We start from the raw sequence: 17991 nt of genomic DNA, 5'->3' as shown, positions 1-17991 counted from the left end.
AATCTTCGGGGGCTTGAGCACGTGACATATTTACTGTTAATGTGCTAAATAATTGGGACATGTGTTTTATTGAAATAGAGGTGTTTGAATGGGTCACATTATTCAAAATCCCTTTGTGGGTGAAGGTAGAGGAAAGCTAGATTTTTATTTCGAATCATTGGTCTGTAAATATACTCGACAGTGAATTATTTGATGAAGTTTTGTGTGTAAAAAAATATGTCACAAACGAAAAGATCGACGAATGGCGACAGAATAACAAGGCCTGCCATCAAAAGTGGGTTGAGATTTTTGAACATTTTACAGCAAAAAATTGCTTTCAAAAACATTTGTAAAATCGTAGAATTTTCTTTGTCTCCCTGGATCTAATGCATCGTCGAACGAATATTTTCATTGGTGAATAATATGTGGACGAATGAAAAAAACCCAGTTAAAAGTAAGCACATTATTTCTGTCAAATACAACTTTCAAATGAACTGTATAGAATTTTATGACTTTTTAAAGCGTGAACCAGTGCTATTAAAAAAAATTAATTCTACTGGAAAGTATCAAAATTAATGTTATTTGAATTTTTACAATGTGTATGTATGTGTAATAAATGTTATAAACTTATGAATTTTATAAGATTTTTTAATTTTCTTCGATATGTCCTTTATTTTCCCCCAAAAAATATGGTCACCGTATGTATTGTGGTCCTTATAATTAATGGAATGGCCTTCGTGTGCTGATTATAAATTTTTATGGCTTCAGCATACCAAATATGATGCTTGTTTCTGACCGTCTTGGTGATCTTGGCCTATTTATAACTGTTAGAAACAATATATTTAACTTGTACAAATTTTTAAACAATTTTTTTATAAACCAAAAAAATATTAATAATCTTAAATTCTTTCTTTTTCCCTTTCCACACATCCATAAACAGATAAATAATCGACCTTTGACCCTACTGATAAGAAGGCCAAAGTATAAGGCAGCTGTAAATAAATCCTTAAGAGTCTGTTTTGGTAGAAAAAATATAATTACAATAGCTGTAAAAATGGAGTAGCATCTTAGCTAAGCCTGTAGACATTAATTGGGGAAATTTGCCAAAATGCAGGTTCTTGCATTTTAAAAGTAAAATTGGAAAGTTGTTTACTTTGCTTCTGTTTAGTTCATTTACTTGTTACATCGTTGCCTATTTAAAAGGTTATGTGCTTGCAGTAAGGACAAGTTAGTCTCAATTATGGTACCATATTTTTGATTTTTGATAAAAATCAAAACAGAAACAGAGTTTTAAAAAGAACTGAAAAAGAAAAATTGTTTTTATTTCAAAACTCTTTACAACACTATTTAATGAGTGAAATTTTGTGTCAGTTTGAATTAAAACAAAATATTCACTTGTTCCCTATTCATGTGCAAAATTTGCAAATGAATAAGTTTAAAAACTTTTTCTGAATTATCTTGATTAAATAGCTAAGTAGAAATTTTATCATCATTTTATAAATAATAATATTTATTTTTCATACATTTTCATATATTTACTATAAAATAATGTATTAATGTCAAAATATATTTAAAAATATAATAATATGGCCGTGTTTAAAAGAAATATATTATGATGATAGTAAAGTCAGTCAATACTTTTTGCAAAATATTAGTACATTTCTTAAATAACTCTACCAGAGAACAGTGTTATCATTATAAGTAAATTCTGTGTTTGGACATCAGAAAGCTCACTAATTAGTATCCACACTAAAATAAGTTGTTCATGGCATGAACTTCAGTTTTTTTTTCTATTAATGAATGCACTATGTGAGATACCAGGCTTCAGTTTGTAGAAACTTGACTACTAACAGAGACTGAATGACTCAGAGAATTTTTACAATTAATTCAAATACTTAAAATTTAAAGAGAGAAATTTTAAAAGATAAATCGACAAGAAAGTAGCCAGATAACACTTCCTTTCTGACAATGCTCTTTTCCAAGATAGTCAGTCACTCTCAGAAAGCAAGAGAAAGAAAATTGAGATTAGCTGTTAACAATCTATTCATCTGATGTTACTAATTTTGGAAGTGTTCTGAGTCAAGGACAGACCAAAAAGATATGAAAGGACTACCAAAAGGTCATTTAGGTCGTCCAGTTCAGTTCGTTGTTATTATCATGGTAGTCTAGTTAGAGAGAACCCTCTAGTCCAGTTCTTTCTTCTAAGAGTGAGACTAAATGTCCTGTTGCCTTGTTCATTCAGTATTACTGCAGTTTAGGATTAGTCTTTTGATCAAATCACTGCCGCATTGGACAATTAAAGAGAAACCCAAACTTTAATTTTATTTGTGGTAAGAGTGATTCTTCCTAGCATTAGAGAAAAACAGTCGACATCATATGATCTTGAGGTATTTATCCACATGCAATTGAATGTAAACTCTCTCTCTCTCTCTCTCTCCAATGTTAGAATTAATTGTTAGGATAATTGTTTAAGAATAGAACATTTGATAAGAGAGTTTTTGTGGTAGAATATTCTATTGTCACGGGTCTCATGAATTTCTGAAGTCATTTTCTTTGTATAATTTATATATACATTCTCATAAATAAAAATAGTTTGTTTTTAGTATAATAATATCATTGAGCATACTTCTTTCCAGACCTCCCTGTCTCTCTAAATTTCCTTCCTCCATCCACCCACATTAGGTCCCATACATTACCTAATGCCATACATTGCTTGTGTCAAGAAGTTATTACTAACCCTCAGTTGGTGTCAGACATCCTGATTGTGATTATCATCATATTTATGAATATAAATAATAATGATAATGATACAGCAAGTACAATGAAATAATAATAATCATAAAAATAATAGAAATCGAGAGCGATAAAGTACTTGCGTCACCGATTAATTATTAAATGTTATGTTTTCCCCTCTCGATTAAACCTCCCTCACATTGCAAATAGTGCCTAAATCTCACATAGAGAAATAAACCTAGATACACGCATGTTATAATAATGACTGAAGTTGTATAGAGATACACCCACTGACTTCACATTACATCAAGTTTATAATTGTATATGGTGTCTTATGATGGCAACACGTAGTTAAGTTAAAGCATTATTTTAATTTAAAAAAAAGAAAATGTTAATTTTTGGGTTAGTGTTGTATGGAAAATTATATAGCAGACCTATTTAATTATTTGTATGATGATATTTATATAATTTATATGTATGATGAGATTTATATAATTTGAATTTTCTAAACTATGTGGTAATAATATGCCAAGTGATTGCCAGATTAAATCAGGCTACTTTACCACTATTATTATTATTTTTTTTTTTTTCTTTACTGCTTTTCTTTACTGGTAAAATAGTCTAATTTAATCTGGCAGTTGTTTGGCATATTATTAAAATATTGGACTTCATTGTTTGTTTGTATATATATATGTAGTGATAATTATTGCTTGGTTTCTAAATTGTTTTATTTGTATGCAATAATTTTTCAGAAAATTTTGGATCCTGAAAATATTCTACACCCCTAGTTTTGCCACCCAATTTCTAAGCCCAGGTTGTCGGAAAAAAAGAAGTGATATCTAACATGTGGCAAATATGTGAACTGTTTTAGATTGTTGATGTAGATTGATCTGAATTGGTCTGATTTGAACAGAATGTTTGAGAAAATCCAAAACAGAATTTTTTACATGGCTTACAAAATCTTTGCAGAAATTTCAAAATAACAACTATGTTTCATTTGGATGCTGTTGAATTCATTGTTTTGGACAAAGTTTTTTGTTACACATGATCCCTGGATAGAAGATGCCAAACAATTTCCAAAATATGCTCAGTGTGTCTCAATCACATACCTAAACATTGCTTGATCTAGAATACAATTGCTCCAATACATGGCAAAAATTAAGAGAGGACAGGAATCCTGCCTATTTCTAAGAAATTACAAGGGTCACCACTCTTTCTTGCTAACTTGTGCCATTATATTGTTGATTACAATAACTTGCAAATTGGTTATTTCAGATGATGGCATATAAAGTAGACCAATTAGAATTAGAATATGTTAGAATTTAAGAATTAAATTGCTATATTATCAATCGACATATTTAAATTTTAAAACATTTTGTAACTTTAAAAATGCTGCGTTAGGCAAAATTATAAATTTGAGTAAACTCCCAATAATTTAATATTGATAAAATTTGTTTTTGAAATCTTTTAATTTTTCCCAATTACCTTTCAAACTTCAAATTCGAGGGTAGATATTTATTAACTAACCTAAAAATAAAAAAATAAAAATAAAAAAATGACGATAAATGTAACTTATCTTTATTGTTTTTTCATTTTTCAATTTTGATTGTGTAACAAAAAAATTAATTTTTGATTAAATTTTTCTCAGTCTATTATCATTTTTCAAAATCTCAGCTTATCTTTAAGTGTTATTCATTAACAGTGCTTGCTAATTGCCTAAAAATCTTAGAATAACTACTATTAATTTTAACTCAATTTTAAGTAAGACTCAAGCCATAGAAGAGGCATCCTACAAATTCCATGATGATATAGAATATTACATAAAATATCAATGTGTATTGAATCACATCTATAACAACTTCAGTTGATTTATCTTCTGTAAAACCACTGACAATCATATAATTTTATAATGATATAAATATTTGTAAATAAATATATTAGTGGATCTCTGGTGTTTTCCCTCTTATAATATCATTGAAAATCAGGTAGCTCTAGACTGAATGGAATTAATCAAGTTTTAACATAAATTCTAATGATTGCATCAAGTTATAATAATGTTACTATTTAATAATTAAATCATTCAGCATTAATCTAAAAATTGGGTTAAAAGATTCTTATATTACATTTTGATATTAAAATTATTTGTATTGCATTAATTAACCTTTTTTTTTTTTATTTAAAAATATTTAATTTCTGAAAAATTTCCAAATCATCATTATTGTCATCTAAGTCATCATTATCATTCCATTCATTTTATTACTTTTTAATTTAAATTCTCCCCTATTTTTTTGACTTAGGATATTAATTATACTTTCTCTTAAGTTTTTTCTCAAATTTCAATGCTTGTTGGAATAAAATATAGTAGTTGCCACTACTAATTTGGCAATAATAATTAGTCAAATTCCATACACTGAAAAGCTGAACAGCTTTTCAGTGTATGGAATTTGACTAATAAAACATACCTTTGTTCTAACATTTGAAATAAATATTTTGTTAACTCAATGAATGTATTAATTGTATGTATAAAAGCAAATACAGATTTTTTTGGACTGCATCCCTGATTTCAAACATACTCAAACAAGCAGCAAAAGAAAAACAGAAATGATTAAGATCCTCCAGACATGAGGCAGGTTCCAGGTGTCTACAACATACAGTATTGTTGATGGACCAGAGACTAGCACCTGACCTTTGCTATGTTGGGGCTACCCTAAGATTCATTCAACAGCTTTTAAAAGAGTACCAGGATGACATCAGGAAATTAACTCAGCCATTGTCTTAACAATGGCTGAGTTAATTTCCTATTGTCTATGCTATTGCTAATCAAGGTTATACAAGCGTGGAATTGAATTATCCTAATGCTAGGATTATCCAAAAGATGGGGAACTGCTGACTGCTAATATACAGAGGCCTTTCATATTTTCAAGGCTTTGTATCAGGGATAATATATCAACTTCAGGGACATTAAATCTCTTTTGGCAGCATAAAAGTCCTTTTTTGAATATTCACTATGCAAGTGACTTGAGGCTCTATGATGGTTATGGCATGGACTGTTTATATATTTTTTATTTATTTTATTGTATTTATGTATTAACTGTTTATTCTTGGTACTTATTTTACTTTATTTTTATGTTATTATTTTTGAATTAGTTTAATGTTACACATTTGTTTTTTTTTTTTACGATTGGTTAATGGTCCAATCATCAAGTTTGAATTTGTATTATAGAATGTTACTATTTAAACTTCTGTTTGGCATTCCATTTTGTATTCTACTCGAGGATGGTCATTAAAAACAATCAAAAACATTCTAGTTAGTAAAGATTTTGCTGCATTTTAAGGTTGTTTGGGTGTGTTTGCTACTCTACATGGCAGCCGTGAATCTATTACACTGGCCAACATATATTGCAAGTCAGTAACCCTGATTTTTCTGGAACCTTTGCAGAGCTTTCTTTGATCCTTTGAAGATTCAGATAATTTATTCCATGATTATTCCAGGGTTTCCAATGGACCTGAAAACCTGGAAATGTCAGAGAATTTATCAGATAAGGGAAAAGTCTTGGAAATCTCAAGGAATTTGATATTAAACCTGAAAAAGGAAAAAAAACAAATATTATTGCAGAGTGTATAATGCATCATATAACAGGAAAGGAAACAATAGAAGCGATTTGAATTGTTAAGCCACATGATATGCACAATGATCTAAGCTTACATCATGCATGCTGATTAAATTTAAGTATAAAAATTACTACTCCCTCTGTCCCATAATAATAGTAGCAGTTAATGAATTTAATTTGTCCCATAATAATAGGAGAAAATAAATATAGAATACAACATTTATTATCAAAATACAGTGGTACCTCGGAATACGTCCTGTTTGGATGAAACAAATTTTGCTCGGTATACGATTTTTGTTCGGTATACGACTTAATTCAATTATACGCGCCATCGATGAACAAGTAGCACTATCGGTGTACTAGGCCAGACTAGACATTCGCAGTGCCACAGTTTATAACTTTGTTAAATTTCTTCTGATTTTAATTTGTAAGTAAAATTTTATTATTTTTATTAATCATGAATTGCAAAAAGCAAATGAAAAGCAACAGAAAACTAAAAAAAATGACTAAAATCACAATGGAACTGAAAAAAGAAGACTGTTGAGAAGGTGGCACGCGTGTTTGAGATTTTAACTGTTGCATACCATATTCCGAGAACGACGATATCGACAATTGCGAAAAATAAAGACATTATTAAATCTGCTAATGTTGCGAAATGAGTTAAATCAATTTCTAAACAGAGATTGAAGACATTAGATCATGTTAAGAAATTGCTTGTGCTTTGGATAACTGAAAAACAGTGTGCTAGAGACAGCGTATCAGAAGCAATTATTTGTGAGAAAGCTAAAAAGATACATGCTGATCTCATGAAAAATCAAGCAGGAAAGCAAGGTGTTTAAAGCCAGCCATTTTTTTTTTCATGAGAACGGATTAATCATTTTTACATTACTTCTTATGGGAAAAGTTGATTCGGTATACGTCCTATTCGGTATAAGTCCAAACATCAGGAACGGATTAAGGTCGTATACCGAGGTTCCACTGTACTAGATTAAATTAAACAATGAATTAAAAATATTACTCCTAATTTTCATTTTGAGTGTTCATATAGTTTCTGGATTTTTCAATAATTTAATTACTGCATTTTAAACTTGTAGGTAGGATCTCTCGGCTTCAAAGCTTTGATTTGTAAGAAATGGTTTGATGGTGCTTGAAACTCATTTTATGGATTTTCCTTTTTTAAAAATTTGGAATAATGTAGATTTGGGAACTTAAATGGTGTGAGCAGCTGATATTATGATGCGTCTTCTGTTAAGAGGAATATGTCTAAGTTTTTCTCCATCATCTTTGCATTGACATCCACATTTTTTTTTTCAATGAATCAACATTAGCATAAGATTCACTTTGACAATTATTTTTAGAAGCACGTTTCCAAATTCTTGATATGTTCATTCTTTTACACTCAAATTGTTTTGCAGTTAACATAATTGCATCTTTTTGCAACTTTTCGTTTTACTTTCGATATATCAAGAACTGAACAATTGCAACTTGATCTTTGCTCGAAAACTCTCTTTTTTTCATCTTACCTTTATAATGGGTTGATATTCAACTGAAATAAAATGAAATTAGAAAAATACTTATAATTTGAAATAATTTAGGTTAAACCAAAAATTGAAAAATGTGTCAAAACAAATGACAGATGTCATGAAAAATTAATTTTGATTGAAGGCTTTGCAATTTTGCACTACAATATAACTTACAGCTGTATTCGCCAATAATTCCCATTTAAATATTCATTTGCTACTATTATTATGGGACAGTGGGACTAATATTTTCACTCCAATGTTTCAAGAAAGTATAAAATTTTAATTATGCAGCTTTTAATTGTTTTATGAAAAAATGTAGCTTTTTCAATTGTAAACAGCTTATTTTTAAGTGTTGTGGGATTCACCGAAAAGCAGTTGTCAACCCTAGCTAGCAGTCAGTTTTCTTTGGAAATGAGATAGTAGTGGAGGTCTGTTCACAACACTGTTTCAAAGCTCTTACCAAATAAATGGTATGTAGAATCCATCTATACTTCAACAATGCTTGCAGGGTTTGGAACTGGTCACTATTTCAACTAAAAGTCTCTTTTGGAAAGATGTTACCATGCTTATTCTATCTTAATTAATGTGCATTTTTTTTCAACTTTATGAGAAGCTGAGAAATGAAATGTGTATTAGATTCAAAATATAAATGAGGAGCTCAGAAGCAAAACATTTTAAGTGACATTAGTATAATTTCCAGTATTACAGCATGTTAAACCTGTTAACTGTAATTTGAACAGATTTCATTATGGTTAATTGATTTTACCTTATTTGAGTATCACCCATTTATTGAAATTTTGTTGATTTTAATGGTGAAATCTATATAAATTAACAACTTTTACTTGCTATAAATGTTTAATTTACTAGACAATATAGATTTTATAATAACAAATAATTATTTTTTATGAAAACAGTAGTTTGATCAATAATATGTTTATATAATTTATATGTAATATCTGGATTAAATATGCTTAATTTAATTCAGAGATATGAGATGTTTTTGGTGAATACATTCCTATGCCTTCATTTTTTGTAAATTAATTGTCACTTCTTGGTTACTAATTTCTTGACACTTGTCACTTTTTTTTAAACTATTTCCTTAATAAAAGTCTGTTCTGAACCTTTGATTGCAAATTAAAACATTCTGTGAGTTTCATTACTGATGTGGATCTCAACAAAGCAGAAAATCTCTGCACAGTACATACAGTAGACCTTGGATATGCCTCCAAAGATTGGAAAATTAGAAAAGTTAGAATGAAGGTAGTAACTAATAGAGTGATATTAGAATTTCAAAAAGACTACAATTTATAAGCAGTTTGCAACTGCCAAATTGATGAAAAAATTTCCACTGAAATACTGTCATGCTTAAATTTAGCTTATGCAAGGAATAGAGAGCACAAAAACTGCTAGATATTACATTAGAAACTCATGTGACTAATAACTGGATAAATGGTTCTACAACTGATAAAATTGCTAAGCAATATAGACATTTTATCATCCCAGGAATTAGTGATATGGTTAAACACTACTCCAGACAGCATGACAGGTTTGATTCTTTTTGGCTTAGTATGTCACATCAATGTGATGTAAAAGAATTTGAAACATTTCCAAAGATGATTTTAATACTGTCCCACAGTACTGTAATAATCATGTAGAATGTGGATTTTCAATCAACAAAGAATGCTTAATGGTAAACCAAAAAGAAGATACCTTTGTAGCTTAAACAGGAAGACATAAGGCAAGAGAAAGAGTAGAGTGAAAAGTCAACGGCTACAAAAATGACAAAAGATCTAAAGAAAAGGAGATGATGGATCTTGCAGAAGCTAATAAGATGATTTGGGACATTAATGCACATTTGGAAGAATTGTAAAGAGGAAGGTTTATTTTATTCTATAATTAATAAAGAGTATGATTATTTTTTATTTTGTGATTTTTTTTTACTTACTGTAAATTGCTTAATTTGGAAAACATAGTTTTGGTTTACATTATAAGGTTGACAATGCCAATTCTAATATCTGTATTTTAATAAAATTGTCATGTTGAACCTGTACATGATATACAATCTTCTGCACATTTTGAAGCAATAATACATGAATTCATTAATCAAAATGAAAAAATTAATGATGCTTTGTAATAAAGGGAATTAAATAGCCTTACAACTGTGAGTTTATTTGATAACATGAAATAAACTGTGAACTGTTTTTAATTTCTGCAGTGAGTTGTTTTCGTTCAGTCAGGAAAAAATGCAAGTTTTCATTCTAGAAATCTCAGGGAAATTGGAAATTGTTGAACACCCTGCATGAATTTAGAAATTATCTTTTATAAATATGCATAGATTCAAACATTTTTATTGAAATCTGCCTTAAGAAATTTTGTAAAATTTAATTATTCTACTACATACTATTAAATGATATCATTATCTAGCAGAATAGTTATGTGGTTATATATTAATAATGCATGATATAACTTTACAATTTTTTTTTTAGTCATATTTGCACAGGAAGTTTCAATAATAGAAACATGAACTGATAAGAAATAAATATTCTTGATAAAAAAATTAATTATAAAATAAATAGAAAAATGTTGAAGAAAATTCCGAGTAAATTGATTCATTCACAAGAAAGTTATTGCAGTTAATATGTTGATTGTTTGGTTTGAGATACAAAAATTTAATACTTAGCTATTCATTGCAAAATGTTACACAGATACTACTGATTAAAGAATTTATCAGAGGATTGCAATATTGACTGATTTGTAAATAAGTACAACTAAATAATTGAATCTGATAATTAATTATTAAATTATATAAAAGGTTTATAATAATAATTTAAAATATTTTTTCTTTACACTTTCTAAATTACATGTGAAAAGAATGTTTATTTGCTTGTTTTATGTATGGAAATATTATTGTTTCAGTTGTAAAATAGGAATATGGAGCATAATGGAGGACCAGTTGAAGTTGGAACTGAGATTGATGGCTGGATAAGAGGACCTATATTAGGACATGGAGGATTTGGAATGGTGATATTATGGAAAAAGAAGGTAATATTTACTTCTACTCTATTAAAAAGTATAATAAAATGAACAAAAAATCTTAATCATACAATGACAGATTTAAATTTATCTTAGACTTCTCAAGGTATTTCATTTTTATGCTATTAAAAAAGAATTTTAGCTGAAAAAAGCTTGGTTATGAAAAGGTAATATTCTTTAATAATTTTTACATGAAAATGTTTGGATAATGTTGGATTTTATAAAACTTTCAGTGATTTGGTGTAAAAACTAGAAGTCAAATAATCTTTTACTAATTGCACCAATCTTTAATTGAACAGGCTTTTTTAAATTGGAGACGACTTAGATTTAAAAAAAAAAATACTTGAATATCCAATCCAAGAATACATTCTTTGATTTTATAATTGATTATGATGCTTGTGATGCCAAGACTTCAAGTAATTGGATAAAGTAAAAATCCTATATATTTTAAGGGTGGGTGTCATGTATTTACTAATGGGTTATTATTCAAATATGTATGCCTTTATGACAGTTAACCTTTTTAACAACTGTTTAGTGAAATGGAATATAAACCTGAAAATATTTTGTTGGTAGACATTTTCTGGACATTGCATTTTAATTTGTCATTAAAATAAGACATTAAAACTGATCAAGGAATTGTATATAACTTAAAGTCATACTACAGAAATGAAATCTATGCAAGAATTTTAGAGCTAGATGATAGTCAATGACAAACTGACATTACTTTTCTTGCTAAAAGAATTTCTTTATTTGACACATTATATCTCTTGGCAACATCATGGAATCTTAGAAAACCATTGAGAGTTGCTTTAACCTTTCAACCAGGGCTGTGGAGTCGCGTAAAAATCTACAGACTTCGACTTTTCTTTACCATCCAACTCACTCCAACTCTGACCAGGGGTGGACTTGTTACCGAAAGAGACCTGGAAATTCTGATGTCATCATGTGACCTCAGAATAAAAGATTCAATAAATAGAGTTCTAATAAAGATAGAGCATAGAAACTTTTTATTCCAAAGCTAAAAGACTTCTCTAAGTAATATATAAATATGTATTCTATAATTTTTACTTTTCTGGCTGTTATATATAACAGAGGAAAAGTGTAGCGCTCGGTAAAAAAAATGACCCCTCCCAAATTTTTACATTTTTGGACTCAAGACGCCTTGAAATTTCGAGATATGCAAAAGATTCAAGGTTTTTCTATATGTGTGGATGTTAGACTGTGTGTGGGGGGCATGATTTTGTTCACCCTGTTTGAAGCCTAATAATTTCTGTGATCGGAGTGGTCAGAATTGGAGTCAGATGGTTTAACACAGGAGTTAGTTATTAAGCATCAAATTGGTTGAACTAAATCATGTCCCCATATACATTCTAACATCTTAGGCAAGAACATCTTAACCGATTTTACTGTACAGTAATACCTTGACTTACGCTACTCCGACTTACACGAACCCGGAGTTATGCGATTTTCAAATCTCGTCGAATCGTCTTCTGTTTGAGCGCCAGGAAACTCTTTGATTACTCACTCCCCCACACTATTGTTCAGCTTACATGTTCGGACGTGTCGCACGGAATCGACACATAGCTACAATTTATTTTGTGTTATTTATATCTATGGAGACTTGAAAGACTCTATGTGGTGATTTCTTGTAACCGTGAATAAATCGAAAGACGAGATAAGATTAACTAGAACATTTATTAGCTTACATACCTCCAATTTGGATTTTACACAAATTGCGAAATTATACCCCGACTTACACGAATTCGACTTACGCGGTTATCGCTCAGTCCCACCTATCGCGTAAGTTCGGGGTATTACTGTACTATTATAAAATGGCAAAAAAGCTTACTTTGAGGGTAGAGATGAGTTTTATTTTATTTTTTTAAATTTTGAACGCTATTAACGAGTAAGATATTCATTAAGAGATATGACACATGATCACTTTTATGTCTTCACCCTGTCGACCTTTAATTAAGAACCAAAATTTAATAGTATCAATGCCCCTTTATATGCAAGCTACAGTGCCACATTTCGTTTCTTAAACTTTACCCATTCTGAGATATTGTTTAATATCTCAGAACAGAAAATAAAGAAATTAAAAAATTAGATGCCAACACACACGAGTGCGAATTTTTCCCCTTTATTGACTTTTTTGAGTGGTTCGGGAGGTCTCCAAACATGTAGATTTGCAAAAAAACTTGGAGGGTCAAATTTGACATGATTCCAATACCTTTCCATTTTATATACATAACAAGTTGATAAGTAAAAAGGAGTTGGAGTCAGCAAATTTTTTGACGACTCTGACTAAAACACCAAAACTCCACGACTCCGACTCCACAGCCCTGCTTTCAACAGTGGACTAGTCGGGTATGGTTCTACCCCCAATAGTGGAGAATAAATGTGGGAATTTTTTAAAGTATTTTTCCACGCGTTTTTTCTCATTACTTTACTAGACATAACTGTTTACAAAATCTTTTTCTGAAAGAGTAAAGTCTTTTTTTATTGTTACTTAATTCATTTTTTACGTGAATTTTTTTTGCGGTAGTTTTAGGCTAGTTTTTGGCGATACCCCCTAAAAGAATTTGACAAGTCCCTCACCACTGCCACATGATCACCCTTGACAACTATAGTTGTTGCTCACTGCTGAGTGGTTAAAAATAGAGAGAGACAACTGAATATGAAGTTGTCTTTTGAAGACATCGTAAATAACACTACAGAAGATATATCAAAAGGAAAGTTTAAAACTTGATTGGCAATTGACAAAGAAATTCCAATTTCTGCTATGATAATATAATCAATAATGTATCAAACTGTTACTGAAGAAGGTTCTAGAGAATCATCTAATGAAATTGAAGAAAATCAAAATAAAGGTGGTCCAGATCTAACAAATGATCAGATGCAAGAAGATCTGTGAGTACTTTGTTGTGAGGTACAATACAGAAGTTTTAAGTGCTTAAGTTATTCATACTTGAGTTTTTGCATACAAAATTGAAGATTATGGACAAAATTGAAAGTTTTTTCAAAAAAGTAGTTGATAAAAATAAATTATTTGAGCCAGTTTAACTTGTTTTTGAGTGTTTTCAGTTTATTTGAACATTAAGTTGAAAAACCGATCTATATAAATTAATCTAACTGAATATATAAATCATCTTTGAAACTATAATGTAAAAACTTTAGATGTGAAGCATATGAATTATATTGTTTTAGTAATTATGGATACTGTAACACATTATAAAACAAAACAAAGCTATTACAATGTAGACAGCAAAAAGAATGTGAAGTTAAATTTAAGGATGAGGTTATTCTTATGATATATTATGATTAACTTTATATTTTATACATTTGGATTTAAATATTATGTAGGTAAGTTGTTACTAAAGGCAATCAAATTTAAATTATCTAGTGGAAAGAAAGAACATGTTATTTACATATAAAGTTTCTACATTGTGTTTCCAAACATTAATTTGTTTTGCAAATTTTTTTCTGTCTAAATACATATCTTTACAAGAGAACATTCAAAATGCTAGAATGCTAGAATTTTATTGACTAAAAAAATCACAGGAACAATTATAACACATAATTAACATTGATTTCAGTTAAAAGTTTTAATTATTAGATCTGAAATGATCAAATTATTGCTTTTATCTTTATTGATATTTGTTAAATTGTTTGCTTAGATATTTTTCTTATTTGTTGCATTGGATAGTGATCGATTTTCTACTGATATGTTTTAACTGAAATAAAATAATAAAAGTAAATTTTATAATTATAGATAATAAGAATGAAATCACTTTATATTATAGGATTCCACTGAAACTATAGCTTTGAAACAATGCAGATGGGGTCACGATGCAATGATGACACCAAAACACAAGCATAGGTGGAAATTAGAAGTCGATATTATGAAAAGGCTGTCTCATCCAAATGTTGTTAAAGCATTAGAAGTTCCTCCAGCTTTAGATGTGCCAGAAACTGAACTGCCACTTCTTGCTATGGAATATTGTAGTGGCGGAGACTTGAGAAAGGTACACTGTAAGAAAAAATATTTTAATTATTTTCTAATAGAAGAAACATTTAGATCTTGCATAAATCCTATTTAAGGTGTTATCCAAGTCTGAAAATTGCTGTGGTCTAAATGAACGAGAAGTCAAAAATTTAATCAAGCACATTGCTGCAGCAATTAAGTATCTTCATTCGCAACGTATCATTCACAGGGATTTAAAGCCTGAAAACATCGTGTTACAAGAAATGGATAACAAAGTACGAATTACTTATATAAATCTTTAACACTTAATCAGTTTTATTCTCTTTTATGCAAATAAAAATTTCTCAAATATTAAACAGATTATTTATAAGTTAATTGACCTTGGATATGCAAAGGAATTGGATCAAGGTAGTTTATGTACTTCATTTGTTGGAACTTTGCAATATTTAGTAAGTTATTTTGTAATTAATTTTTGAATGCTCGTTTTTTATATTTCAGATTATAAATAAGTTTTTTTGTTTAAATTTAGGCTCCTGAATTATTTATGCAAAATAAATATTCAAATACTGTTGATTATTGGAGTTTTGGGTTAGTTGCGCATGAAGTTATTACTGGACAAAGACCTTTCTTGCCACACATGAATACACCTCAATGGTAAGATAATATTCACTAAGCAATTAAAAGATTAAAATATAATACTGTATATTAAAGCTTCAAAAATCTTTATAATCTAGCACAGGTTTTTTAACTCTTTCTGTTAAGTGGGCACTGAGTTTTTAAGCAAGCCTTTATGGGTTCAACAAGGCATATGATGGGGTTGTTGAATGGTGAGAGATGGGGCCTGACATATCCATATGGACCAACTCCTAAAATTTTCTGAACTTTTTTGACCCATTCGAATTCAATCCAGTAGCAGTAGGCTGCTACCTTAACAAATTTTTTAACCATTAGTCCATTAAAACCAATTATATCTATATATTCTGAAACTGTTCAGTTTAATATTTAGAATATTACAATACATCTTGATGTTGCTTAACTTGACATTTGTCTTAAAATGCTTATATTTTTCAAATATCATTAAACAGCAAAAATTTAACCCCTTAACGACCACCTGTAATTAATTATGATGTAATTAAGCATAAAAAATACATTAAAAAAATACTTAAAACTAAAAAAACGAAAGAAATGCGTTAATTTTGAAGAAAAAGCTTCAAATTTTATTTTCCTTTGTCTCGCCTTTCCGTGAAATTTAACACTGATGAGTCATTGTTTACACAGCTGGATGACCTTGAGAACAGCTGGAGTCGGATTTCCCGGGACATTCTCATACGTCTCCGGAGGACAAGGGTTTAAAGTAGGGTGAATATAAGCGACACGTATATTTTTAAATATTTTTAAAAAATTCAAACTTTTATTGCGATTTCCGACCCCCTCTAATTAATTAAATATATAAATTATTAAATTAGTCAATATAATATGTAATCATTCTTAATTTTAATTTAGGAAAAAATTCTGTAAAAATTAATCAAGTAATTTGGTAGCTATAATCAAAGAACAATATCCTTAACAGTGTTGGCTTCTGGCAGTTATCTTTAATTTACATTACTATAATCTTAAATTAACTTGAAGTTGATAAGGAAGGAAACCATTAAAAGTTGATTATTTGAATTAACATTCTTTTATGATAGAGTATATTGACAAAATTTTTTCTACTTGTTAAAAGTAACTAAAAATAATACATTATTATTTGCATTATTTCATACCAGCATTTTGCATCACTTTGCCACATACTCCTCATTTTCTTTTGTAAAAAAAAAATATTAGTTTTATATATTATTTTATATTAAGCTTTATTTGACTTGAATTCTTTATTTTTATATTGTAAAGAAAAATTGCTTGCTTGTAAAAATGTTTATTTGAGAAACGATTATAATATTTGTTACTTAGGAATTATAGTAACAAATATTTTTTTGGAATACTGCATTTGAACAATGGAAACAACTCTAAACAAGCTATTATAGAAAAGCTCTTTATCAGTTCTAATAGCAAAAGTTGTCTGCTTAATCTTTGTTAAATCTGATTCCTTGCAAGATATGATACATGATCACCTCTCTCTCTCCATCCCCTTGACCTTTCACCACTAAAATTTAATAGCATCAATGCTTCTTATATGCAAGCTACCATGCCAAATTTGGTTTCTTTATCTTCACCCTATCCTGAGATATTAAGTAAAATAGATGCCAACACACAGAGTTTTGCCAACACATCCATAGAGTTTTTTTTCCATTTTTTACTTTTTGTGTTCAGAAGGTCTCAAAACATAGAGATTTGCAAAAAATTTGGAAGGTCAAATTTGACATGATTCCAATACTTTCCATTGTTATGTATATGTAACAGCTGGGAAAGTAAAAATTGAAACTAGTGAATGCACACATGTACAGTGCGGAAGTAACTTAGTGGATCGATGAAATATAATAAATTATAGTAGAATGTTGAATAATATATACTTATCTTCAGGAATTCCAGGTTTAAAGATCTTTGTGACATTTCTGAAGATGGTATATACAGGGTTTTCCAAAAATAATGTTACCATTTTAAATTGGTGTAATTATATTAATTATTATCTGAGAGCATTGTAATCCACATTTGACAGTTTTCCAATGTTTTAAGTTTGACATTTACCCATTAAAATTTCTGAATGTGTGCATCTCATGTTGTATGGCATATATTCAGATGTGTGCTGTATGACATAATCTGCTCACTGATACTCGACTTTTTCCTACACTCGCTGCAACATATCCACTGTCACTTCTCCCGCAGCAGCCACAACGTTGTACATTGAAAAGTGATTCCAACTTTTCAGAGTTGCCATTTTCGTTTATGGCACTTTCTAGAGGTAATAGACAACAAGATGTCTGAATGCAGATGGGAGACGAAACTTGAACAGTTACTTTATCGATTGGTGTACATTGCATACTTCTCAGATAATAATTAATGTAATTACAGTAATTTAAAATGGTAGCATTCATTTTGGAAGACCCTGTATTACTCAGAAGCTTTCTATTATAATTTGGAATAATATTCAAAGCAAATTGATGCTTTGAAAAGATAAACGAAGATGCATTCG

At 29.4% G+C, this 17991-nt stretch overlaps 1 protein-coding gene across 3 annotated transcripts in view; it reads left to right on the top strand.

The window, feature by feature from the left end:
• The window catches only part of LOC111632902 (inhibitor of nuclear factor kappa-B kinase subunit alpha-like), a 66832-nt gene that overhangs the window by 23971 nt on the left and 24870 nt on the right, over window positions 1-17991 (top strand). For all 3 annotated transcript variants that reach the window (XM_023377429.1, XM_023377428.1, XM_023377430.1), the window contains exons 2-6: window positions 10763-10888; window positions 14683-14904; window positions 14981-15139; window positions 15224-15313; window positions 15394-15518. In XM_023377429.1, the coding sequence (XP_023233197.1) occupies window positions 10778-10888; window positions 14683-14904; window positions 14981-15139; window positions 15224-15313; window positions 15394-15518 (707 nt within the window). In that variant the 5' untranslated portion in view covers window positions 10763-10777. The remainder of the gene's footprint in view (window positions 1-10762; window positions 10889-14682; window positions 14905-14980; window positions 15140-15223; window positions 15314-15393; window positions 15519-17991) is intronic.

This window comes from Centruroides sculpturatus, unplaced genomic scaffold (assembly GCF_000671375.1).
Source record: "Centruroides sculpturatus isolate CEXI.00-Female unplaced genomic scaffold, Cexi_2.0 scaffold808, whole genome shotgun sequence".
NCBI lineage: Eukaryota > Metazoa > Arthropoda > Arachnida > Scorpiones > Buthidae > Centruroides > Centruroides sculpturatus.
Note: the sequence above shows the minus strand (reverse complement) of the source record. Positions and strands in the feature narration are given on the sequence as shown.